This window comes from Primulina tabacum, chromosome 15, assembly GCF_025594145.1.
Source record: "Primulina tabacum isolate GXHZ01 chromosome 15, ASM2559414v2, whole genome shotgun sequence".
Lineage (NCBI taxonomy): Eukaryota > Viridiplantae > Streptophyta > Magnoliopsida > Lamiales > Gesneriaceae > Primulina > Primulina tabacum.
Genome location: NC_134564.1, coordinates 31,789,663 through 31,815,345, shown reverse-complemented (window position 1 = coordinate 31,815,345; position 25,683 = coordinate 31,789,663). Strand labels below are relative to the sequence as shown.

At 35.4% G+C, this 25,683-nt stretch overlaps 2 protein-coding genes across 2 annotated transcripts; one reads left to right on the top strand and one right to left on the bottom strand.

Moving 5' to 3' along the window:
* Positions 1-3,268: 3,268 nt before the first annotated feature.
* Positions 3,269-4,336, top strand: LOC142526830 (ethylene-responsive transcription factor ERF034-like). Its single transcript, XM_075631447.1, has one exon. It carries the CDS (start codon positions 3,393-3,395, stop codon positions 4,185-4,187), a length of 795 nt encoding a protein of 264 aa, XP_075487562.1. The 5' UTR covers positions 3,269-3,392; the 3' UTR covers positions 4,188-4,336.
* Positions 4,337-8,742: 4,406 nt separating this feature from the next.
* Positions 8,743-24,661, bottom strand: LOC142527400 (E3 ubiquitin-protein ligase BRE1-like 1). Its single transcript, XM_075632186.1, has 19 exons — positions 24,029-24,661; positions 23,241-23,402; positions 22,133-22,220; positions 21,370-21,594; positions 21,029-21,190; positions 19,389-19,582; positions 19,227-19,310; positions 19,025-19,144; positions 18,748-18,934; positions 18,487-18,647; positions 18,323-18,394; positions 17,888-17,964; positions 16,646-16,840; positions 11,419-11,491; positions 11,240-11,326; positions 10,657-10,794; positions 10,377-10,579; positions 10,133-10,295; positions 8,743-9,377 (listed from the first exon to the last, which is right to left on the bottom strand). The coding sequence occupies exons 1-19, from the start codon at positions 24,137-24,139 to the stop codon at positions 9,246-9,248; spliced, it is 2,634 nt and encodes an 877-aa protein (XP_075488301.1). The 5' UTR covers positions 24,140-24,661; the 3' UTR covers positions 8,743-9,245.
* Between the last annotated feature and the right edge of the window lie 1,022 nt (positions 24,662-25,683).

The following is a 25,683-nucleotide window of genomic DNA, read 5'->3' as shown; positions in this document are numbered from 1 at the left end:
ATCTCAACTCAAACTGTGACTCCTTCAAGAAGTACCATCTCCGGTCTCCTGATATCCTGGAGTACCTGCTAGTGTCCACACATAAAGACAACAACAGCCCCCCTTGGGGGTGAGCAAAGCTCCGTATGGAACAACCATCATATATACCACAAGTATCTAAACAATGATATATGGTATGCAATGCATGTATGTCGTGGAGGTATCAGGTCAAATGCCCATCCACTGAGCACATGTCAGAATCAAACGAATCGCTATCAAATCAATGCTCGAGCTGGCACACCGGCCTCAATAAGGGATACTTGTATGATAGCGTCGACGAAGCGCCATCAAATCCCAAATCTCATATCAATCGTCGGGGCCACAAATGTCTATATTTTAAGGGTCATATAATACCAAACATAGCATTGTGTTCACAAACCCCAGAATCTAATCAAATCATATCAGAGTATCCAAGGATCATAGCTCAACGTGCATGTCATGTATCGATGTATGCATAAAACGATGTGTGTTAACAAAACATTTATTTTATACATCGATATTCCAATCACAATGTCATGTATGCCACATAAACTCAACAAATAAGGCATATAGACATGTATTCTCATTCCAATCAATCAAACCAATCCAACATATATCATATAATACAGATACATGTCGTATGTTACCCGGTCGCAACATACCTCAATTTCTTCGTTTTCAGTTGATGTAGCCTGAAGATATCGGTATAATATTTTATCTACATCAATAACATACTCATTCCAATCAATAACATAATCCAAAATCATTAATATGAGTTTCAAATATCTTTTAAAACTTCAAAAATTCATATCAAATCGATATCATAACATAATTCAATTCCGACTTCGAATATGAGTTTTTTGTCCGTTATTCTACCACATATAGGAATCTCGACTTTAAATGCATGCTATTTCAGCACTTTCATATTTAGAGCTGCTGAAACTAGAAGAAATTTACCTCAAAAGAAAGCTCTCGACGTGAAGATTCCGAATATATAATTTGTTTCGCAGTTTGGACAACTTTTCGAAGTCGATTCGGACGAAAGAAATCGAATTTCCAACTTTTCTCTCGAAGTTATCGAATAAGAACTGAAGAAGAAAAGAGGAAAGAGTTATTCTTATCCTCACCGCTCTCGCGCTTAGGCGGTAGAATTCTCGCGCCCGAGCGCGAGACATTCTGTCCCCGAGTGTGAGTTGTGCCGCGCTCGGACGGTCAAACATTACCGCTCGGGCGCGGAGTGTTATGCCTGAATATTATCTCAATATACCCTGGCGCTCGGGCGGTCATTTTCTACCGCCCGGGCGCCACACGTTCTGTACAAATATAAATTTTTTGTATTATATTGGCGCCCGGCTTTTCCACTCGAGCTCTTACAACGTCAATTCATATTCACTATTCATTTTCTCAATTCCATTGTCATGATATACATCAAATACATAATCACATGACAATTTCATAAATTATCGATAATCACACATGATTTACGATAATACGATACACGGTCCTTACAAAATGAAAGTACAATAACAAAATAAAACTGTGATTTATTTACCCTTCACCTTACCCCCACAACCATCTTCGCGAGCACATCAATGCCTCCAAAGTCATTGGATTAAGCCTACTAAGATGAGGACCAACTGTTCTTCCACTATTGCTAAAAACAGATTCAAATGCAACAGTTTACATAGGAATAGCTAAAACTATTATGATTGAGGTAGACTACTAAAAAATGAAAAATTAATAAAACTAAAATCTTAGAATATTTATAGCTACATATATGAGACGGGTATGAGGCATGTATTATAGGATCCATGACCCGCCCATATCCAGACGGGTCTGAAAAATTGGACCTAAAACCCCTCCCATGACCCATTTAGTATGCTCAAACTCAGCCCCATACGCGCGAGTCTATTGCAAGTCTGAGTATAACCCGAATCAATTGACATCCCTAAATTTTCTTGTTTTTTTTCCTAATTAAAATGGTCAAGATATATATAGCAAGATGGATCCAATATTTTCGGTGTATTTATTGTATTTTCTAGTGTCCACATGTTCACTAACTGAAATCTTGGGAAGGACAATTTCTTCGACGTCGCGTCTGACCAAAAAAAAAAATCTTAAATAATTACGAGGTGAGCACATTCGGAATTATGTATGGTAGATTGTTTTAGACATTGTTTGGTTTGTAAAATGAAATGTATAACATGAAGATAATAAATTGAAAGACACTGATAACCAAATGACAGAGTTCAAAATATCATAGAACTCAAGTCATGAAAACAAGGATGCGAAAAAAATTAATATTTTATCATTTGAAGCAAACAATGTCTTAAAGACTCATACAAAAACTTGTGTGAGACGGTCTACGGATCGTATTTTGTGAGACAGATATCTTATTTGAGTCATCCATGAAAAATATTACTTTTTATTGCTAATATCGGTAGGGTTGACCCGTCTCATAGATAAAGATTCGTGAGACCGTCTCACAAGAGACCTACCTTAAGACTCCTACGACGTCGTTCAGACTTCAGTATAAAAAATAAAGGAATAATAGTACCAAACATATTTTTTTACAATTAATGGCTTATCATATGTCGTATATATTCATATGTATATACATATATATAAGAATGTATGTATTTAAATACAATGACTCGTCATGATATTTGATGATTCCACATGTTTATATCCCTACAACGGCCCCTACCCGTTTTTGCATGTGAAAACATTGAATGGACGCAAAATAAGATGCCCCTTCTACCCCCAACAACGTATGTGACTTTGTTAGTCCATGGTCCATACATTTGTAATGGCTTGTTATTAATATTTAATATAATTAGTCGGCAACAACTTGCATGCATAATACGACGATATCAGACACCATATTATTTATTAGGGGGTTCGTATTGATGCTTCAAATTCTTCTTATTGATGATTTTCATTCCATTGTTTAGGACACAAAATAAACATATATTTTTTATTTACAAATTATTTATGTTGAATCAATTGTAACGTAACCCGAATTGATGATCGTCATTTGATTTAAATTTAAAAGGTATCATGCAATCACCTACCGTGTTCATTTCTTTATCCATCATTGAAGTGATACTCATCAATTAGATATATAATTTTGATATATTTATCGCATCCAGTAAGTAAATATGACCTCGTTGTGAATATGGAGATGAGTACAATGGATAGATAACATAATAATAAATAAATAAATAAATAAAAACTATTTATAGATATGTGTATCTAAAGGTAACATTAAAGGCACATGTATATTCGTTATATAAATGTAATTGAGCTTGTGGAAGAATCCTATTTTCCGTTTCCTTACATTCTCTGTCAGCTACTAGCTAGATAGATTTAACATGGAAGAAACATTGTTGGTGCAGGTAGCTCAAGACAAGGTTTCTAATTTCCACGCCGCCGCCGCGGGTGCTTCCTCCTCTTCCTCCTCCGCGTCATTTTCTGCATCTTCGATTTCACCTTCAACCTCTTCCAACTCTTCGTTAATTAATGGACCACAAAGCACAACGAGCTCAAAAAAGTGTTCCAAATCTCAAACTGTCACAAAGAAATTACGCAATAATCGAGATGCCAAGCGGAAAACGAGCGGCGGCAGCATCAAGCATCCGACCTACCGCGGTGTCCGGAAGCGCAACTGGGGCAAATGGGTGTGTGAGATCCGGGAGCCGAGGAAGAAATCAAGAATATGGCTAGGGACTTACCAAACCGCCGAAATGGCGGCTCGAGCACACGACGTGGCGGCCTTGGCCATAAAGGGCAACTCGGCTTGTCTCAATTTCCCACACTTGGCTCATGAGTTCCCCCGCCCGGCCTCCACCGCGCCTAAGGACATACAAGCCGCTGCAGCGAAAGCCGCCACAACCATGTTTCCCGAAGAAGCCGAACTAGCCGAGCCGGACCGAGCCATGCTGCCCAGTTCTCACTCCTCCACGCATTTAGCACTGCATCACAGTCAAGAATCAAGAAACTCCGATTCAACGACTCATGATGATGATACTTTCTTCGACTTGCCAGATTTAGGCATGGATAGTAATATAGATCATAGTGATATATACTGTTATTATGCTTCTTCATGGCAGCTGGCTGGATCCGACATAGGATTCCGGGTTGAAGATCCAGTTTTATGGGATTGTTAGAAAATTTAGTCATTACTTTCAATTTTGCACCGAACAGTTTAATTAATTTTATCTCTATATATATATTATTACAATAAGAACATGATGCCAACATTGTAAAAAATATTTATTTTTTTAGCATCTATAAAAGTCAAAATAATCAGGAACAATTTCATACGTAAATACATATATACACACACACACACACACATATATATATATGGTCATGTTCCACCTTTGGTGTCCTCCTTCTGGTCAAGAATTGAGACCTCCAAACATTCATGATCTGGATGTGAATGAGTCGAATTACTCAACCATCGATCTATTAATGAACCATCTATCCGAAAGATATTCCAATAAAAATATTCTTGTTATAAACAGATCCATTTTTAAGTTCGTTATTAAAGGATATATATATACTTATGTTAAAGTTGGTAATTATTATTAATATATTCCAAATTATAATCTTGCCATTAATTAATCTAATTTATAATTAACTCAACCTACCTAAAGTAGAGAGTAGTCATATTATAACCTAAAATATATAAATTTTTAAATATTTAAGACACGGTCCAATTATTATACGTACATGCTGCAGAATCTGTATGATACAAGAAAGAAGTATAAGTTGACAAACGCAAAATCGTAGAGCGATTATATATATTATAGTTTTTTTATACATATAAAAAAAAATTTGTTTGTGTGTCATAATTACTTGATTAGTGATCGGTGACCTCATCATCACCATCTCTTATTTAATTCATAGTCTATTTCTTAATGATTTATTAACAAACTTTAAATATCTAGTTGGGTATCTTTTATATATAAATTGAGCGACAAATTTGATCTCTTTGGCCCCAAAAGATATTGCATTAATATGAAAATTGTTGAAGATAATTTAATTATAGTGATGATTAACATGACAATGCCTTTCACATACAAGCCGATCGATCGGTAACCACTGCGATCGACTCGACGACGGAGCAAGATCCGGCGTAGTTCCTTGTGCTCGGAAAATAAAAAATATAAAAATAACTTGTAACTCAAAATCGTCTGATTCTTCGAGATTTGAGAGAGTCGTTTACTTAGAATAGAGTTTCAACCATGTTAAGTTAATTACGAACGCTATAATAATGCAATAATTATGCATTAATTATCATTTGTTTGACTTAATATGCTTTTGTTAGCTCAGAGATTGTAGAAGAGAAGTTAAGTCGATCTTAACATAAATGAATTGCATTGAGTTAATAATTCATTCTTATTTTAAATTCTTTTTACTCTTTTTTTTAAAAAAAAATGTATAAAATATTTAATTTATAGAATTTTTAATTAGAATCTAGGCTGCCCAAATTCGTAATCTAATGTTAGATGAAATAGTCAAGAAAGTAATAATAATTTCACAAGGTAAATTAAAGGGTAATCTTCCTTGTATAATTCCTTAATCTTCATTGGGTAGGTCTATTGTGAAACGGTCTCACGAATCTTTATCTGTGAGACGGGTCAACCTTACCGATAATACTCTTAGCATAAAAAGTACTATTTTTTCATTAACGACTCAAATAAGATATTTGTATCACAAAATACGACCCGTGAGAACGTCTCACACAAGTTTTTGTCATTTCCATTAGAGATTATAATTTCTAATTCGTATATAATATATATAATCGACATGGCTTAAGTAATCATGATTATATAGTAATCACTTATTAATCCAAGTTTAATCACGAGCCAAATAACAAAATATTTGTTTACATATGCTTCTACAAGTAGCTCACATAATAGCATAATCAAGGGGAGAGAGGGATGGGTTGGTTCAATCATTCAATTATACAATTAAAAGTTTTACAACTTTTTATGTATATAATATAAATAAAATTATTATTCCGTCGGTCTCAAATATATATGTTATTTTATTTTTTTATACACAGATTAAAAAAAATTTGGAAAATCAAAATTTACAAATTAACTCCTGATGTTATTCCTCACTTGATTCATTCAAAATATGGTGTCACGTTTTGCAACATTTAGTTAGTATGAGTATAGTTGTAAAACAAATTTAAGAAAAAGTTCTACTAAATATAAAAATCGAACTATATATTTGAGACAACGCCAGAGAAAAAACATGTATGATTGGCACGATGAAAGTATATTAAATATATAAAAAAAATTTATTTTTTTTGTAATATCAAATGTTTTGAAAGCAATTTTAGAAGAAAAAAAAATTATAGGTTTGTTTATTTTTTCACACATACTAAAAAAACATTGGAAAAACAAAATTTACAAACAAAATTCTTATTCTGCCTGTATTTAATTTATTCAAAAAATGACTGCATATTTTCCAAAACATTGATATATATTAAAAAAAACTAAAAAAAAATGCTACTAAGTGGAAAAACTGGATTATATAGTTGGAATAACTTTTTTAAAAAAACTTAAATAATTAAGACGAAGAGGATATAATTTTTTTCCCCTGAGAGAGGTCATATGATATTTATATAAATGAATATAAATTATTCTATATAAAATGTAAAATATTAATTAAAAATAATCAAAGGAGAAAATATATATAGTGAAAACCCAAGCTGACGACCTTACAACTAGTGAATCAATTGACTCATAATTTATTTATTTTTATTTTTGGAAAATAAATAGAAGAAGTTTGAAGCAATATTAATTATTGAACAAACTCATTAATAATAATCATGAATCATCAGGCACGTGGTCCTTATCACAATAATATGAAAGCTTGATGTCTTGTAGATGAAAAGGCAAAAACTTGTGTGATGGTTTCACGGATAATAATTTGTGAGACAGATCTATTATTTTGATCATCCACGAAAAAAATATTATTTTTTATGCTAAGAGTATTATTTTTTATTGTGAATATCGGTATGGTTGATTCGTATCATAGATAAATATTCTTGAGACCGTCCGTCTAACAAGAGACCTACTCCCTTTTAAATTATTAAATTTTCCAAACACAAAATTTAATACTCCCATCGTCCAATATATTCAGTTTTGATGTGTTTTTAATTAGAATAAGAAAATAATTGAAAAAATAAATTTTATAAAGGGATTTCTTCTAGTTTAATGAATGTTTTAATTAGATAAAAAAAAATGTTGGAAAGCAAATTAAATGAATATAGATCGGTAAAAGAGTAGAGAGAAAATAATGTCAAATATGAAAACTGGACTATATAATTGAGACGAACGAAAAATATAGCCTAAACACACGAGACTTAAGGAGTATCATAACTTCTGTATTTATATATAATTCTTAAAGATTAAATATCTTGTGAGACGGTCTCACGAATCTTTATCTGTGAGACGGGTCAACTCTACCGATATTCACAATAAAAATTAATACTCTTGGCATAGAAAATAATATTTTTTTATGGATGACCTAAGTAAGAGATCCGTCTCATAAAATATGACATGTGAGACCGTATCAAACAAGTTTTTGTCATTCTTAATACAAGGTGAACTTTTTCTACCTTGTGTGGATTTACGTTTCTCTAAATTAGATTTTTTCGAATTTTTTTTAAAACCAGATAAGATTTAATTAGCGTTAACTTATATCGGGATCTTACTAATTATCTTAGCGAGGGTAATATGTGAAACTTCTTTTTCTTTCTTTTTTTTCCCGATTGAAGGTTTTCTTTCTTGTTTTTACAAATAGAGTGAGTTTTTATTGTCATAAAAAAAATTACGAAATATGAAATAATATAAATCAAATCGTTAAAATTATATTACTATGCCAAGGATATATTAGATTATTGTCACATGGCATGAGCATTATAATTATAATGATGGACAATGAGGTGGTTGCTAATAATTGTAGGCAAAAACTTGTGTAAGATGATCTCACGGGTACTATTTTGTGAGACGGATCTCTTATTTGGGTCATCCATGAAAAATATTATTTTTATGCTAAGAGTATTACTTTTTATTGTGTATATCGGTAGGGTTGAATCGTCTCAGAGATAAAGATTCGTGAGACCGTCTCACAAAAGACCCTACTCATAATTGTATATTAGCGAAAACACACACGTTATATATTTAACCCCATAATATTTGTTCCCTTTTAATATATCACGATTTATATATGAATAATAAATTTTTTTATGAAATAATCGATTTAATCATGATAATTTACAAAATCAACAAAACATGAAGTAATATATTATATTTTGTAATTATTACAAAATAATATATGTTGCATTTTACATCATGACATGGGAAGTAAATAATCATTTAACATCAAAAAAATAGCTGAGATAGTAGGGGTCTGGTCGAATTGTGTCGAGAAATCACGGGTTCGAAACCTTCTTACCCTTTGTATTCTCAGTTTCTTTCTGTTACACAAGACTTGCTTAATGTAATTTACTTGATCAACGTGGTTTATATGTTACTGTTAGCCCAAATGTTTACACAAAACATACAAAAATAGTGATCGCAGATTCGTGGTTAAAAAAAAATATCACTGAAACATTGTCATGAAATTACCACACCCTTTCATGCACAAATAATATACATATTCAGTACTTAAAAATACAATAATTTCAACGAATCCAAATTTATACAAACAACTTGTATTCAAGAATATATGATCGGAGTATACGTGAAATCTTCAAGTTGACCTACAGGAAAAAATAATATATATTGTACTACGTTAGCATTTTCCGAAGATTACTTTCTTTTACAGAAACTACAAAAATGAAGAGCGTAGAAACACAATCTGTACAATGAATGCATCAAGAAATGTGAACATACTCGAACAAAGCTCTCTAATCCTTGCTAAAACTACTGTACCTTCGGCGAGCTGCCTATGAATATATCAAACACGAACTTTCCAACGACCCAAAATCTACGACATATTGCATCTTTAACACTAATCATTACCAAGATAATGTATATAAAAATGCAGAAATTTTCTTTAAGAAAAAAATCGGCAATTCTGGGTTGATTTGCAACCTTGAGACAGGAATATCTGTTCTTGGGTGGGGAAGCAAATGGATAGCTATTCAGTTACGTGAACATGGTACTTGGAATCAATGATAATGATTCAAGAATTTCTGATCAGATGTATACAGGTTTGACGTCGTTCGCCCCAAAACTTGCAGCACATACTGGACACTTGCGGTGACGAGTTTCAATAATTCTTTGCAGACAAGGATTACAGAACAGATGATAGCATTTTGTTATAACAACCTGCTCATATGGAAGAAATTGAGCAAAATGTGTCAATAATCGAGGGCAAAAAAAATCGTCAACGCAAAAGGGACGATGGGCTAGTTTTACATAACGAATTACATTCAACCATATCGGCCACAACCATTTTCTTATCCATGATAATTTCGGACAGAGCACCACATTATCATGCTGATATTAAAATCTAAACTCATGTAAAGTTCACATTTTTACTTATAAGCTTTGCATGTGAAATACAGGGGCAGCTGGTTACACTGAAAATTTGAAAGGCTAGATTCATCCATTTGCTCATAAACCAAATAGAAGGATAAGAGTTTTTAAAAAAACAAAAATAGAAGGAAAAGAAATATAAGGGTGCAAAGTCAGCTGGGTCGAGCTAGCTTGAGTTTTTTGTTTGAAAGATTTCGATTCTTTTCATAATTTCATATTTCCATTATAAAATAATTAAATTCAGGAACCACTTTTTTAAAAACTTCGAGTAATACATGAAGTATAATAATAAATTCTTTTTAAATTATATAAAAATAGTATTATTAACATATATTGAATAAATTTTTAAATAAACAAATTTATCCTAATATCTGTTGGATCTCAAACACAGTATGAAAGTTTTGGAAAGCTCCATGTTTGCAGACCCAAAATTGGCAGAAAACTGTACAGAAAACCTTGGAAAACACTTTAAACATTCAGTTGCTTGGATGTTTATTTCATCCACGACTACAGTAAAACATGTTGGAAGATATAAAAAGCCATACCTCTTTTCTCCGATCAAGGCAAATGCCGCACTTCAGTATATCCGTGTATTCCCTAAGTTCCTGCTGCAGCTTTTCAGATATAGAGGAGCCTGGTTGCAACTTCAGATGTTTAACTTTAATCCTCAGAGCTTCTATGTCTTCTTCGACTCTTTTCCTCTCAAACCTAACCAATAGAACAGTTCATGAAGCTGGAAATGAAAAAGTTTTGGCATAAAATGGAAAAGGTTATTAAAGAACGCCAAACCTTTCTTTCTCTAGTTCTATCTGCAGCTGGGCAAGACATACTCGACTCCCATCAACTCTAGATTGTGCTCCTTCAAGCGTTTCCATCAGCTGCTGAGATGATTTTCTCGTGTCTAACTGTCTTTTTTGGATATTTTCTAAGTTGGTAGCATTTCGGACTCTATCTTCAGTTAGTCTCTGAATTTGATCTGATTGGGCTTTCAACTGCAGTGGAAAATCATGAGTTTTGTTGTCTGAACAAAGTAAATCGCGTTCACTACTACATAAGAAACTTATATTACCTGATCTTCAATTCTACCAGCTTTTAAGTCATAAAAATCTATAGTTGTCTTGGTCTGTTGTACGGCTTTCTCCAATTTTTGCTTCTCCATGAGCAGAGCAGACTTTGTTTGTCTTGCCTGAACACCTTCCAAACCAAGCTGATGCAGAAGCAAAAATGGCCAGATGAATCTTCCAACAAGTATTATGTTAAAGAAACTACTCATAAATGTGTTGTGCCTATCAATACAAGGTAAACACTCTAAGCTGCAATACCATCAAACAAGAGGAAAAAACTGATAGTCAAACTGGCCCACTGGGTCTGGAATGGCATAACATAATGCACACACTACAAAAATCTCAGTTGTTGAATAGTACTTAAAAGCCAAACATTTGAATGATTTATCTAGTTGTTGAATAATTCTCAAAAGACAAACATTTGAATGAGTTCAAGCGTCGCAAAAGCAATAGCAAAGACAAAACAACTCATTAGGAGAATCTAGTTGATAATAACTGTAATGTAATAAATGTCCTCCTATAACTTTTATCTCAAGAGGTTGGTCTCTAGAAATCGAGCTAAATTAGGAAGACCGAGTAAGTGATTACCTTCACATTATAGTCATCTCTCTCGGTGATTTGCTGCAAAAGCTGTTGGTTTTGAGTCTGCATGTCATCATATGCTTGCCCAATTGTCTGTAACAATAAAAGTTAACATAATCAGAGATCATGTTGCGCTGTTTGCGTCAAAGTGAACAAATATTTACAGAAGCTTCTAGAACAGAAACCTCTATCTCGGAAAGATAGGTCTCAGTTTCTTCGTGTTTGGATTTTAGGACATCAGAAAATGTTGATTTTTCCCTGAAACCTCAGAGAAAAAAAACTACAAGATTAGTCAGCAAACAAAAATTTTCGATGAAGAATATTTACTAATTCTCAAGAGCAAAAAATGTATGTTTATTGCACCAACCACATTCAGTAATCATACATTGAAAAACAAAATGATGTTATGACAACAATATGGATTCAAATGTGGAAGGAAGTTCAATAACAAAGAAAGGGAATAATGTATTGAACTGAAATATGAAACCAGAGTATAATTGCTCTGTGCGGTCTCTCTGTCCCTAACAGAATGCTAGTAACTCACTGAACTAGTAACATCTGAATACCCATACTACCCACCCGCCGGGTCAACGGGTTTTAGGCCCGAAAACCATAGCCGGCGTGCATATGGGCGGTCATGGTTACGGTCACGGTTACGGGTCAGACCCGTTGACCCGGTTAATCGGCACGTTGACCACGGTCCATGTCAGGGTCAAACCCAAACTGTGGCCATGTCTAACTTGGTATCATAACATTTCCTGCCGCTTCAAAACTCACCTAGTCCTCAAGGCGAAAATGTGACATCGTCTATGCTTTCCCAAGTAGCATCCTCTTCGGTTCTTCCTTTCCAATGCACAAGAAACTGCTTCCAGTGCTTCCCTTTCATCTGTTTAGTTCTGCTACCCAAAATATTCTACTCAGGCAATTGCAAAAGATAAGCAGCCTGTCCCACTTTCTTGATGACCTTAAAAAGTCCACAAAATCTAGCTGATAGCTTCTGAAACACTCTGGCACAGATAGAATTTTGACGATGAGGGCGCAACTTTAAGAACACCATATCCCCTTCATGGAATGACACCTCCCGGCGATTTGTATTAGCATACTTAATCATATGTTGCTGAGCTCGATCGGATTATACTTGAGCTGCCTTAGAAGTTCATCTCTATCGATTAAGGCCAGCGAGACTGATGCCATAACTGTCCCCTGGCAGAAACCTAATTACATTAGGTGGTTTCCGCCCATACACCACCTCACTCATCGTCGCTTGGAAAATAGCTGGAGCGTTTTTTAGTCCAAACGGCATGACAAGGAACTCGTAGTGCCCCGCACGCGCCCTGAATGCTGGTTTTTGTATATCATCAGTCTTGACACGAATCTCGTGATATCCAGATCCAAGATCCAGCTTAGAAAAATGTTTAGCCCCATGCAACTCATCAAATAACTCTTCCACCACAGGAATCGGGTATTTATCAGAAATTGTGATGTCGTTTAAGACGCTGCAATCGACACAAAAATACCATCTGCCGTCCTTTTTAACTGGTATAACCTAGCTTGAATATGGGCTACCCGCCTGAATCACACAAGATTTGAACATCTCCATTACCATGCGTTCAATCTCGTCCTTTTGATGATAAGAATAAGGATATGGCCGCACCGACACTGGGCCAAGTCCATTTTTAATAATTATAGCATGATCCTTACTCCTACTGGGGTAATCCATGTGAACCTTGACATACCCCTTCATATTTAATAAAGAGGCTATTAATCTCCTCTTCATGCTTTCTGATCCCAGCCTGTTGTTCATCTCCCTCACTGTTACTCCACTTCAACTATAATGCCCCCCCAAAATTCTACTTCACTAATTTTACCAATTGACTTCAAGGATACTAGTGATCTACTAAGGGATGGATCTCCCAGTAGAATCACCATCTGCGAGTTGCAGCTAAATTTCATTTGCATCTTAGTCCAATTTAACATGACATCCCCTAACGTTCAAAGCCCATCAACCCCGAAAATCAAATATATTACCCCATTTCAAACAAATATCCCTCAATTTGAATCTGGCACTGCCCCAAATCCACTTCCAAGTTTTTACACACCTTCACATGAAATGCGACAACCATCACCGAGACACACTCCAAAATGCACACTCCCATCGACAACAAACCACAATCCTGCAATCAAGCTTTTAGAAACAAAATTGTGGATTGCTCCACTATCCACCATCGCAACTACCTCTCCCCGCCCATTATTGCCTTCACCTTCAAGGTTTGTGGTTGATTAATCCCATTTGCTGAATACAAAGGCAACTCCAAAGTATTATACTCTGTATTAGATGTTTCCACTCTCCCTCCCCTTCACCGTTGGCATGAGCTATTTCTTCATGTATCTCTGCTGAATCTAACTCCTCACCTTCCCCGTCTTCTTCTGCCAAATTGTTACCCTCAAATTTTTGTTGGCGCATCAGTGCATAAGGTGAGAGGGCTCTCCGCATTTGATACATAAGCCTTATTCTCGTCCGTGTAAGAATTCCTGATGGGGTATAATTCTGCCATTCTTATTCCTTGGAATCGGAACCCTAGCCCCGATGTTCCGATCATTACACCCCTCCTCCGACCGAATTAACCCGCGACCCGCCATAAGAAATCGGTGTAGTCTGCTTGCTATGTGAGAAATCGCCCGGAATGACTCCCTTCACGTTATTAGTTGTGAGTGGGCTAAATTTGTGGTGGTCCCTTTCATAAAATCGGGCTGATTTGGCCCGCCCAAATTTGTCCCATCCTTCTGCTCCTAACCCAAACCCAAATTGGATTTATTTTTTTTTTGATAAGAAACTAGATATTATTAATAATAGAAGTTTTACAAAGCAAGAGGATGAGTAATCCGCACGATGACTAAGAACACAACATATTATGCACTATCCTAGTAAAATCATGCTCATACATAATTCCAATCCCCAATTAATTCAGAAATAGACAAATGTTGAAATTCTTTAATAATGATTGTCCAGCTCGAGACCCTGAACTTTATCTTCTCCCAGACTTCGTCTGTCATGTCGAAATTGTCATTGAAAAATTCTTTTGTTTCACTCCAATCATATAGACCAAAGCGTACAGTGTATGACAATTGGCAGGAAGCTCGTAAATTTTCTGTTTGTAACTCCTCCCAGCTCCATGATTATCATATCTGCCGCGTTCCTCGGAAGTATCCATTGAAAACCCAACTCTATCAAGACTTTTGTCCAAATATCTCTTGCGAAAGAGCAATGCACCAGCAAGTGGTCTTGATTTTCTTCTTGTCTCTGACATAACACGCACCACTGAGGACACAACATACATAGGGGCCACCTTCTTTGAATGGAATCACAAGTGGGGAGTTTCCCCAGAGCCACAATCCACGCAAAAACCCGTACTTTATGAGGGATCGGTACTTTCCAGATTCTTTCAAAGTAAGGAAAATAAGGAACAGATGAAAAATGAAAGAATGAATTGTAAAACGATCAAACTGAGAACAGTCCTGACTGGTCTCCCAACAAGACTCTAAAATCCCCCACACCCCTCTCTAGTCTAACCGAATCTAGAACCCAAATTGGATTTAGCTCTTCCCCGATCCAACACCTTCCCGTACAACTCCATCTCCAATCCTCTTACTAACGTAATTGCTCAATCCACTGAGCGAGGACTATGGACGATCATTCTCCATCATATTTCTTCCCGTAACCCACTTGCAAAATAACCGAGGCTCTGGTCTTTAGGCACATCGCCGATTTGAGCGATTAACATCTCAAATTGTTCAACATCGATCATTTGCTTCCCCTGCTTCAGCGATGCCATTAAGTCAAAGGGATTGGCATCATACCCACTGTACCGCTTAGTTAATTCCTCAGAAAATCTATCCCAATTCAAGTTAGGGATTCTCATATTATCAAAACCAATGCACAATGGATCCTTGTATACTGATGTGAGATAGTTTGAGCCTGCATCCGAACGGCGTACCATGTATGTCAAAGTATCGCTCAATCCTTCCCAGTCAGCCCATTGGATCCTCTCCATCAAACCCAGGTAACTCAATCCTCCTCAATGCTTGTTTTACCTCTCCATGCACTTCTTCCTGCCCACCTACACCAGTCTCTCCATCACCAGCTCCCTTGTCCTTAAACCCAGAACCTTCATGTTGTTGGTATTCATTTTTATTGCTCTCTGCTGCCATCCCCATCTGATACTTCATTATCTGCTCCATCATCTTTCTCAATTCCAAACTTTCCATTGACTTATCTATTTTATCCAATCTACCCTGGACTTGCAACATGTTGTCTAGCAAACCAGTAACAGATTTCTCCATCGCTTCACACTTAGCTTCCGATCGAATGCTAGCCATTGCTTTCCTCTCATCCTCGAATCCGGCAAGTTGGACCAATGTTATGACTCACAATAACAATATGCAATACAATATGGAAGGAAAAGATCAATCACGAAGAAATGGAATATTGTATTGAACTGAAATATGAAACCACCCAGAGTATAACTCGCTCAACAAGTAATATCTGAATGCCCATACTACCCACCCCTCTTACATTTTATATCCTCGCTCAGGTGTTTTCTCCCTTCACTTTTGTAGAATACACACATCTAATCTTGGGCTTTTCATTTAGATTAGTACATAGGCCCAGTGGACTTGGGATCATAACCGATGTGTACTTTGCAACCGTCCTGTAAGCTATAGTTAGCCATTTGGGCCCTATCAAAATATAACTCTCTCTTGCTGCTTCCACTATCCCTTGCAACCAAAGTCACTGGCCCCAATTTATTAAAACTTGCGGTTTTTATTGCGACAAATTCTCTAATTTTCATATTTGTTATGATCTTTGATTTCCACCTACACTTGACATGTTATCCCAAAGTAACATGGTTGGAATTTAGTAATTCACAGGTTAGACAGTTGACCGATGTCAGGCAATTGTCCGAAGAGAGAAGACAAATATCTAGGGCCAATTCGAATACAGCTAGTCCATGCCCTTTAGACATTTCCAAATCCTACATTCATGTTGTGTCTACTCTAAACCAGAAAGCATCAATCAAAGAAATACGTCAACCTGCAGTAATAAAAATAAAACAAAATTACAAGAATGTGCACTATGACAAGAAAATCATCATGTCTTCAACTTATGTTCCTCAATTCCAAGAATTAGATACAACGAAAAAGGGTCTGATTTCATCCTGAGGTCAACGGAAAACAACTTAAAGCAAATACTGCTACTTCTAAAATGAAGAACCTAATCATAAAGAAATGACGAAACCTATCAACTTCTTATGAAACCATACAAAGTTATTAGAAGATTAAAATAAGCAACCGATAAAAGATGGGGTATCTGGGTAGATTCTTGAGCGGACATTATAAAGACAAGGAACAAACCTTTTAAAGGCATCTAACTTCTGCCTTAGGTCCACAATCTCGGTTTCTGAGGCAGCTAATCTTTGCTGTGCTTTGGCCTCAGCTTCAATTGCAACTTTAACTCGCAACTCTAAATTGTGTTCATCAAGAGAAGACTTCAGACTCTGAACTCGAGCCCACGCCTTGATCTCAGAGTTCCTAGCTTCAGTGACTTTCCTGAATACATGCCATGGTTAAAAGCACAAACATTGAATATGATTTGTAAATCAAGGAGCTATTCTATTAAAACCAACTCAAACAACTCTAGAAACATGATCTCAAACACTCTTCTCTATGTTCGACTACTTGCCAGTAAAATAAACATTTCAATAAAGTGGTTCATTCAACAACACTGTTTTAAACATTGTCAAAGAACTTGATAAATTTATAGGAGTAAACAAGAGAAAAGAGTTATTTAGATCATAATTAATGAACATCAAATCGAAGTTTCTGAATACCCCAACTAACCTCTTAGAAAAGAAATTAGCAAGTAAGAAGGCTGGAAAAGTAGATACCAAGGGCGTTCAATGATTAAAATGCATAAACAGCACATCTCGAGATCCTTTACAACCACATTGGTAACACTACATGTATCAGTCAAAAACCACAGCCAGCTGACTGCAAAAAATTGGAAACGGTGTATATTTCCATCAACACAATAGAGACACATAAGAAGGGGGAACCACTCACACACCAGTAAAATCATGAATTGCCTGTCAACTGACTCAACTCTATTACCATGAAGCACGTCATTGTATGTTAGTCACATGGGATTAGTCAAAACCCAATATGTTAACAGATTAACTCATCAGGCACTGAACTTCCTCCCAGATTTTTCACAAGGTTTGCATGATTAACATTCAAATGAACATGCTTCTTTGACTTTGACACAATCATTCCTCAGAGTTTATATAGCATCACTGTTCGCACCTCCAAAAAAAAAAAAAGGGGGGGGGGGGGGGGGGGGGGGGGGGGGGGGGGGGGGGGGGGGTGGGGAGTGGTATTTCAGTTAGCAGGAACTCACAAACTGTTGCATGAAATAAGTTTATAAGTGGGCTTGCCGCAGTTCGATATTTAAAAATAATACACACCATGACAAAGATCCATTAGTCGGCAGATATTGCCAAGTATTTTGAATAACAACAGTCCTCCCAGCAATGAATTAAGAAGAGCTGAGCATATTCCAATTAAAGTCACTTAAAAAGAGCACTGAGGAATGCTAACCTTGAATCAGTTGACTCGTTTCCGTAGATTTCCACAAAAAGCTTCAAGTCCAACTCACTTATCTCTAAATCATGGATCTGAACCAAGAACAAATGAATTTAGAAGTTTTTAATCCATCTCTTCAATTTTTAAACTAATCCGAGGATATTATTAGACCTTGCAGACGGAGCCATACTGAGCTTGCACCATTTCAAGATATATGCCACATTATACACAAGACAGTAAGTAAAAGGTCAATTGAGCTCTAAATGCATTCTTACTAAAGCATGGTAGCATAGAAATATTCACCAGAAAACAAAATACAAGTCCAGGATGATACATAAATTCGTTTTTTAACTTTATTCCAAGACTTAGTGTCGTTAGTCAAATTGATCCAATGCAACAATATTTATCTCTCCTCCTTATGTTTATTCAACAAAAAGTAACAACTCATACCACAGCTTTCAACTTCTGTATTTCAGTATTTCGTTGAGCTGATCTAGCAGTACAACTTTCCAAATCCTTAACCTGCATATATTTATGGAAAAGTAATACTGGAAATAATTGGGAAGAAAAGGCTAGCCCAAAAGGTGATAGTGACATCGTGTAAAAGATTTTACCTTGCGATCAAGAATAATTGTAAGGGATTGGACATTAGCTCGCAAACGATGAACATCTGAAGCAGCCTCCTTATGTTTAATTAACTGATTCTGCATGTTCCCCATTTTCTCGGGAAACGAAGAAACCAATGCTTTAAATGATGCAATGACTTCTTTCCTACCTAAATTTTTTTAAAACGATAACAATTACAATTTGGCACATAACTTGCAGGGAAGAAGTGAAAGGACGCACTGAGTAAGGATAAAATCAACTTCATATACCAGGCTCTTTTAATGCATCTTCCAGCTTGGTCTCCATTTCAGTTTTCCCTTTGATGCATCTCTGTATCTCTGTTTCCATGTCACTTATTCTGGAATCAGCCATGGCTGACGATTGATGAAGAACATCAATCAATTCACTTTTCATGTGATTCTCCCTTTCACGCCCGAAAACAGTATCTTTCTCAACCTTGATTTGAAAAGGAGAATCAGTATATCTACTAAAAACTCTGAACTAACTAAAAAGGAAGGTCAAATGAAACCATCAACCAGTTACAACCTGAAGTTTCTCATAGAGAGCCTGATATTGCACTACATCATCCTTGGCCTTCGCCAGTTGATCTTTCAGTAAGAGATATGCTTGGGATGAGCAAATAAACTTCAAATTCTTTGGATTGCTCTGTCAAATGTTTCATTTAAAATGAAATTATTATAGAAGTGAGAAGAAAAACCAGAAAAAAAGGAGAAACTATAATAATGACCTGCAAAATTGACAATTGCCTCAATATATCCAACCGATCTTCATGGAGCCGCTTGAGATCGTGCAGACGAGACGAAGATTGATCCTTGTCGAAAAATAAACTTAATCAGTCATGTACCCCAGAAATGTAATTATCATAAGATATCAAAATGCAAGTAACTACCAACAGTTCCTTCAATGTGGATTCCATGTCATGCAAATCTCTCTGCTTGTCCCTCACTCTCTCGCTAGTGGGCTGTTTATTTCCTCGATTCAGGACTGGGGAAAACATTTCTTTTGCCACATCTCTTTCAGCTTTTAGGATTGCCAGTTTACGGTTATTTTCTTCCAAGTCAGTAATTGTACTTTCTAGCTCTCCTTAAGACAGAAATCAAATAAAAAATCTCAATGGCTTGTACATATTACAAACTATCATGATAATTTGAGAGTATATTTCAGATATAAGAAAAATTTGAGGGCGCCAGAAAAAAGATACTAGCAGACAAGAACCAAATAATAACATGATAAACAGGAGACTGAATATGCAACCACATTCCACTGGCAACCACAGAAAAACAAAAAGCGCGATTAGGGGAAAATAAATTTGGGAAAGAGGAGCCTGATACATAAATCAATAAGTCACTCATAAGGGACATAAATGAGAAAGGCCCATGACACTCATTTACGCAAGAGTCTCCCCTGGTACTTGTGCTATAATTTTCATCATCATCGCAAGACCTGAGCAGCTCCCATTCGCTTTTACATGTATCTCTCTTTGCATACACGTGCTACTATATCAGAGTGTTAGTAAGATGGTAAGGTTTATGCTTCAACCACTAGAAGACCGCCAAGCAGAATTAGACCCTGGTACCAAGTCACGTGATGATGTTATATGTAGTTTCAAAGGGATGCTCAGGTACACAAATAAACCCCAGAGATGGAGGCAACCTGGGAATTGTTATAAAATATTCATGGCAAATAGATGATCTTTTTTCCCTTGTTTTTGTAGTATTTCTTATTACATTTATCAACAGAAATTAAGTAAAACCAAATAGGGAATAAACAAAGATTACTTGGCGCCTATAAGTTATAGCATTTAAATGATAACTAATGTGTGATCAAGTAGGCATTATACTGGATTAAATTAGTCGTGATGAACAATACACCATATTCGAAGAAGAGTTTTTTGCAATCAAATCAAAAAACCTGGCACTTTTTTGGTACGTGGGAGTTGGGAATGGAATAAAGATACGAGTACATGACCGGGAAAGTAGAACAGAGCCTCAAAAATAACAGAAAATGATGAACCAATATTGAAAATTTAAAAAAAAAAAAAAAGGGGGAGAAGAAATGAGAAAGGGAAACATAAGTGAATTCATCCAATCAACCTCTTGCTTTTCATAGGGGACAATATTTCAGTCACTGGTTAAATATTTCAAAGCCAAAGAGAATTAGCATCTGACTAAGTTGTCATATATGGTCAATATGTTCATGTATACAAGTCACGGATTTTTGAAAATCTTTTGTTTCTAAATTATTGATAAACATTATTGATAATATCATCAAATCACAAACTACAGCAAAATAACCGTACTCTTAAAGCTACTTAAAAGTTAATATTGTAATCGACAAAAGAAAGAAATCATACTATCCATGACATAGACCTGGACCATAGAAGGCATCTACAGTTTATGCAAGAACCAAGGACATTAAAAAGCAACCTGAAGTGAGCGGACATCAATATTAAAGTATATAACATTTCATTGATAACAATCATACAGAAATAAAAACATTTAAAAAAAGATGAAAACAAAAAAGAAATACCTCTCAAACGGTTCAGATCAGATTTATTCATTGCCTCATTGTCTCGGTGCTTCTGCAATTCACCAGCTAACGATTTGTGTTTCACATGAAGATTGAGGACTTCAATTCTCAAATTTTTAACTTTTGCATGAGAATTACTTGGCACAGGCTTCTGGCCAAGTCCTAAAATGCGTGGGGAGAGAAAAAAGATGTGTGAGAGAGAGATGAAGGCGGCAAGAAATACCAACAAAGGAACAGGAAATCATAATTTTTTAAGAAAAACCATAATAAAGCTGATAAGAAACTTGGTCATTGACTTTAACAACTTAATGGCTATATGCATTTTTCTCATATAATCTCACCACTAGATGAAATTGCCCCAAAAGATGCAGCATACGACCAGGTCTTCAAACCACTTAGGTCATCCAAAGTAGCTACTAAATTGCGAAGTATGCTCTTAGCCTTTTTACCATCTGTTTGTCTATCTGCTTCCATTGGCTTCGTAATTGTAGTGGTTGAGCAACTCTCAGTCGCACCTGTTTCCAGGAGCCGGCTTAGGAATGCATCTTCTGATGGGGAATCACCATCTAACAAGCAATTAATATAATTTTAGTAGCAAATGAAATTTCAGGCAACAACAGTTGAAATGAACATCCGGCAACAACAGTTGAAATGAACATCCAAGCAACCACAGTTCATGTATCAATAAATATAATTCAGGCTGTCAAATATAAAAAAAGCCGTAATACACAACTCGTTATTAAGTCGATACAGCAATGAAAAAGGTTAAACAGCAAACAAAACAACCCATTGGCTAGTGTTTTCACAACTATGCTCTGATAAGAACATAACAGAAGATCGTAACAGAGATCTAAAAGTTAAGTCTAAGACAGTTACAAACATAACCTGGAAAAAATACAGAACAAACAACAGATTTTTGAATCCAAATTGCTGCTGCTGTCTTTTCCCACTTCGCACTCTCAATTAGAGAGCCATAACAAAAACTATTCAGTAATTTTCAGTTATCAAATTTCTTTATAACAGAATATCCAAAAATGGGGTTACAAGGTGCGGCGGAAGGAAGGACAAAGAAAGAGTTTCTCGTTAACAAGAGGCTTCACTCACCTTCATTAGTGTTTTTTACTTCAAAACCTTGTCTGTGTTTCATTAAGACCTTTGTACCTTTAGAGCGTGATTCCATATCACCAAGCAGCTGGCAAAGAAGGGAAACAATTTTAGCACCGATATGTCGAAAATATTGAGTATATGCCAAATGATATTATGATATACAAACATTTCTGCTCCCTAAATATTGGTTACATTGCTCATGATAATTTTTACAAATGCCACTTTTTCCAGGATTATTTATGTTTCATAGGACATCAGACTTTAAATAGATTGAGTTTGTCCCTTGGTAAAAAAATCGAGATGGATAAACAACCTCTTCTACCAGTATTATCTGCTTCATTATCACTGTCGACCCTAAGTCCCTATTTTATTTTACCTACTGACCAACCATACACCCAGTGATAAAGGTATCATGAGTCTTGTCCTTCCACTGCAGCCAACCGCAAATAAATTTGTCACTCATTATACAAAAGATGCCTAAGAACCCATGACAAGTAGATCCATGATTCAAAGAAAAGAAAAATCACATGCCACCAAAATTTCATGCCCAACTTTCAATTTTGAAATAAGGTAAATGACAGGAAATCTACACCACTGAAACATAGCAAGCAGTGTACGAGAGAGAGAAGGGGAGTTTAATTTGATGAAGTTCCATTCAACCCACACCCTTCCCTGCTTCAACTTATATGTGATGATTGATATCAGGCCAACAGCAGCAAGGTAGCGAGTAAAGCAATTATGTTTCTGAACTTGAATGCCTTTATTTGGTTTTTTTCTTCCTTTAATTAATTTCTCAATCCATAGTTAAGTATATTTGTAAAACAACCTGTTTCTAACAATACTATGACAAGATGCTTAACAATCTCTCTTGATGTTGGAATGACAGCGATCAAAGAGAGCGAAAAGAATCAAGAAAATAAGAGAACCAGGTTTCCTCCCCATGCCCATTTCCTGATTTTTGTTTTTGGTGTGTTAAACAGTTTTGAGCAAGTGTAACAAATAAAAATAACAGCGGTTATTAAAATACAAATGCCAGTTCAAAATCAGCAGCAATCAATCTACGTAAGGTAATTTTATATGGAAACCAGTAACATCGACGATATACCTCTTCCCATGAATTATTGACCACATCTAATGTCTTCTCATAAAACTTTTGTTTGTCTTTTAACAGGCCCAATCTGTCTGCAAGACCAGTAATCTCATCTTTTTGAGTTTCCAGCTTCTGGATGAGTTTCTGATTTTGAAATTTAAGCACTGCCACATCGAGCTACAGCATTGGAAAATAAAAATTGAAAGGTCCTTCGCCAATAAAGAAATAAAATATCAAAATAAAAGTCCAAACGGGACTTGATTATGCTGTAAAAGATACAGCCAACAGAGAGATCATGATCAATTCATAGATGACCACCATGTTGTACATAAGTTCCTGCTAAATTCTCCTTCCATTAAGCAGAATTGTTACCTGAGAAAGTTAACCATCCCCCATAAGTCAAGAAAATCTAGCTACAATGACTTAATAATCATGTAACCATCAAGAATGGGTAAATATTCAGTGACAATACATAACAAGATAAGTTTGAACTAAGTTGGTCCAGTACAACAAACAAATCCACAGCGTGTTAAACCATAAATCGCACTCATGAAATCAGAATTCATAAACATAAGCTCATAAAATTGATTAAATTTCAGCATCGCTAAAATTTTCAAATTATTGACACGCAGGAACCCAACAAAGGATAAAAACCAATCCAAAATCACAAGCCGAATCAGACAACCACCAAATATCACTCAGGTCAGTATCCTACTACTCAAAATCGAACAATGATCTAGAAAACCCAATTCAACATATCGTAGTTTTGAATAATGAAGAAACGATAAAAGACAATTTTGCACCTTTTTTTCCTCGGATAAGGGCACAAATGTGTGTTTCTTGGCGGAAGCCGCAGTGGGTGATATGGAGCTAAAGTGACGTCGTTTTCTGTCAGCTTCACCCGTGCTCCCCATTCGAAACCCACCACTCAAAACCCTAAAATCATCGATTTCTCATTCCCCCGCATGAATGAAAAACACAATTCGTACAAGCAGCACGGAAATCTAACATAACGCACGCTAAAAACAAGCGCCAATACAAAAAGACTAATCCTTTTCACACAGCATAAATTGAATACTCGGATTCCGGAAACCACTACAGAAACAACAAAAAAAAAACAAACTACTTTTCTTCGATAGAAACACAAAATTCAAAAGACTAATTTGGGTCAAACGAAACAACAGAAGGTTGATTCTGTAAATAAACTAAAGGGGAAGAAGAAAGTTTGGAAAACCAAACACTCGAACTGGAAGCTCTGAAAACAAAAGGTACTGTGGGAGGGAAGGGATTATTTCATCCTACTCGACAGGCATCTGGCCGTGTGTCATCTCTTTTTTGGGTTTGGGATTTTGTGTTCGAGCATGATCTTCAAAAACTAAAAGACTGGTGTCCGTGCTGACGGTAATTTTGTGTCGTACTGGACATAACTCATCTCAAGAGCTCGACAACTATTTTATTATAGTTGATACGTCTGTGAAAACTGTTTTTAAAAACACCTACTTTTCTTTTTTAATATATAAATTATTAAATTTTAGATGAAATCACGATTTATTTTAATAATTATATATTAATAATTTATTAAAACATCAATACAAGATGAGCGTATAGAATTTTTGTTTCCTAAATATTAAGTTGTAATTTGGTTAATTTTTGTTTTTTTTCCTTTATTTTTTACTTATTAATTTAATTCATATTTTGAAATTGCATTGTAATCACTCGCTATTTCTTGTAATTATATTTTGAAACTCATTTAAATATAAATCAAATAAATTATAAAAAAATATTATATACATGGATACATTCAAGATTGAAAGCTCAAAATACAAGCTCATTTTCATGCAAATTAAAATCTATAAAAGCAAATTAAAATCTATAAAATTAAAACATGCCCTATTTTGCACCCACATCCGCCGACACAAAAAAAAACCCTAGGAGTAGGGATGTAAACGAACCAAACCGTTTGTGAACTATTCGAAGCTCGATTCGATAAAAGCTCGTTTAATGAGGCTCGTCAAGATAAACAAACCAAACTCAAGCTTTACAGTATTCGGCTCGTTAGCTCGTGAACATGTTCGTTTGTAAGTTCATGAGTAATCTTTTAGATGAAAAAATAATAGTTTGATATTTGATTTATTGATTTTGCATATTATTTGTGAAATATATAGAAAAATCTATTAAATTTATTTATTATAATAAATTTACAAATTTTAATAAGAATAATATATTTTTCTTTAAATATATAATTTACTTTTTATTTAATTTAATGAAAATTTAAATGTATAATTCATATTTATTAAACTTGTTTAGGCTCGATAAAGGCTTGAATCAGCTCGTGAACCATGCATATATTCGTTAAATAAAGCTCGAGCTCAGCTCGATTATAAACGAACCAAGCTCAAATATTCAAGAGTTCGGCTCGACTCGACTCGATTACATCCCTACCTAGGAGGAAGAAACA

Excerpts from the sequence above, each read along its gene's own strand:
- LOC142526830 (XM_075631447.1), top strand. The coding sequence starts at position 3,393 with ATGGAAGAAACATTGTTGGTGCAGGTAGCTCAAGACAAGGTTTCTAAT.
- LOC142527400 (XM_075632186.1), bottom strand. The coding sequence starts at position 24,139 with ATGGGGAGCACGGGTGAAGCTGACAGAAAACGACGTCACTTTAGCTCC. Across the intron at positions 21,191-21,369 it reads TGGGGCAATTTCATCTAGTG|GACTTGGCCAGAAGCCTGTG; the intron begins GTGAGATTATAT and ends CACGCATTTTAG. Across the intron at positions 19,583-21,028 it reads TGATCTGAACCGTTTGAGAG|GAGAGCTAGAAAGTACAATT; the intron begins GTATTTCTTTTT and ends TTCTGTCTTAAG.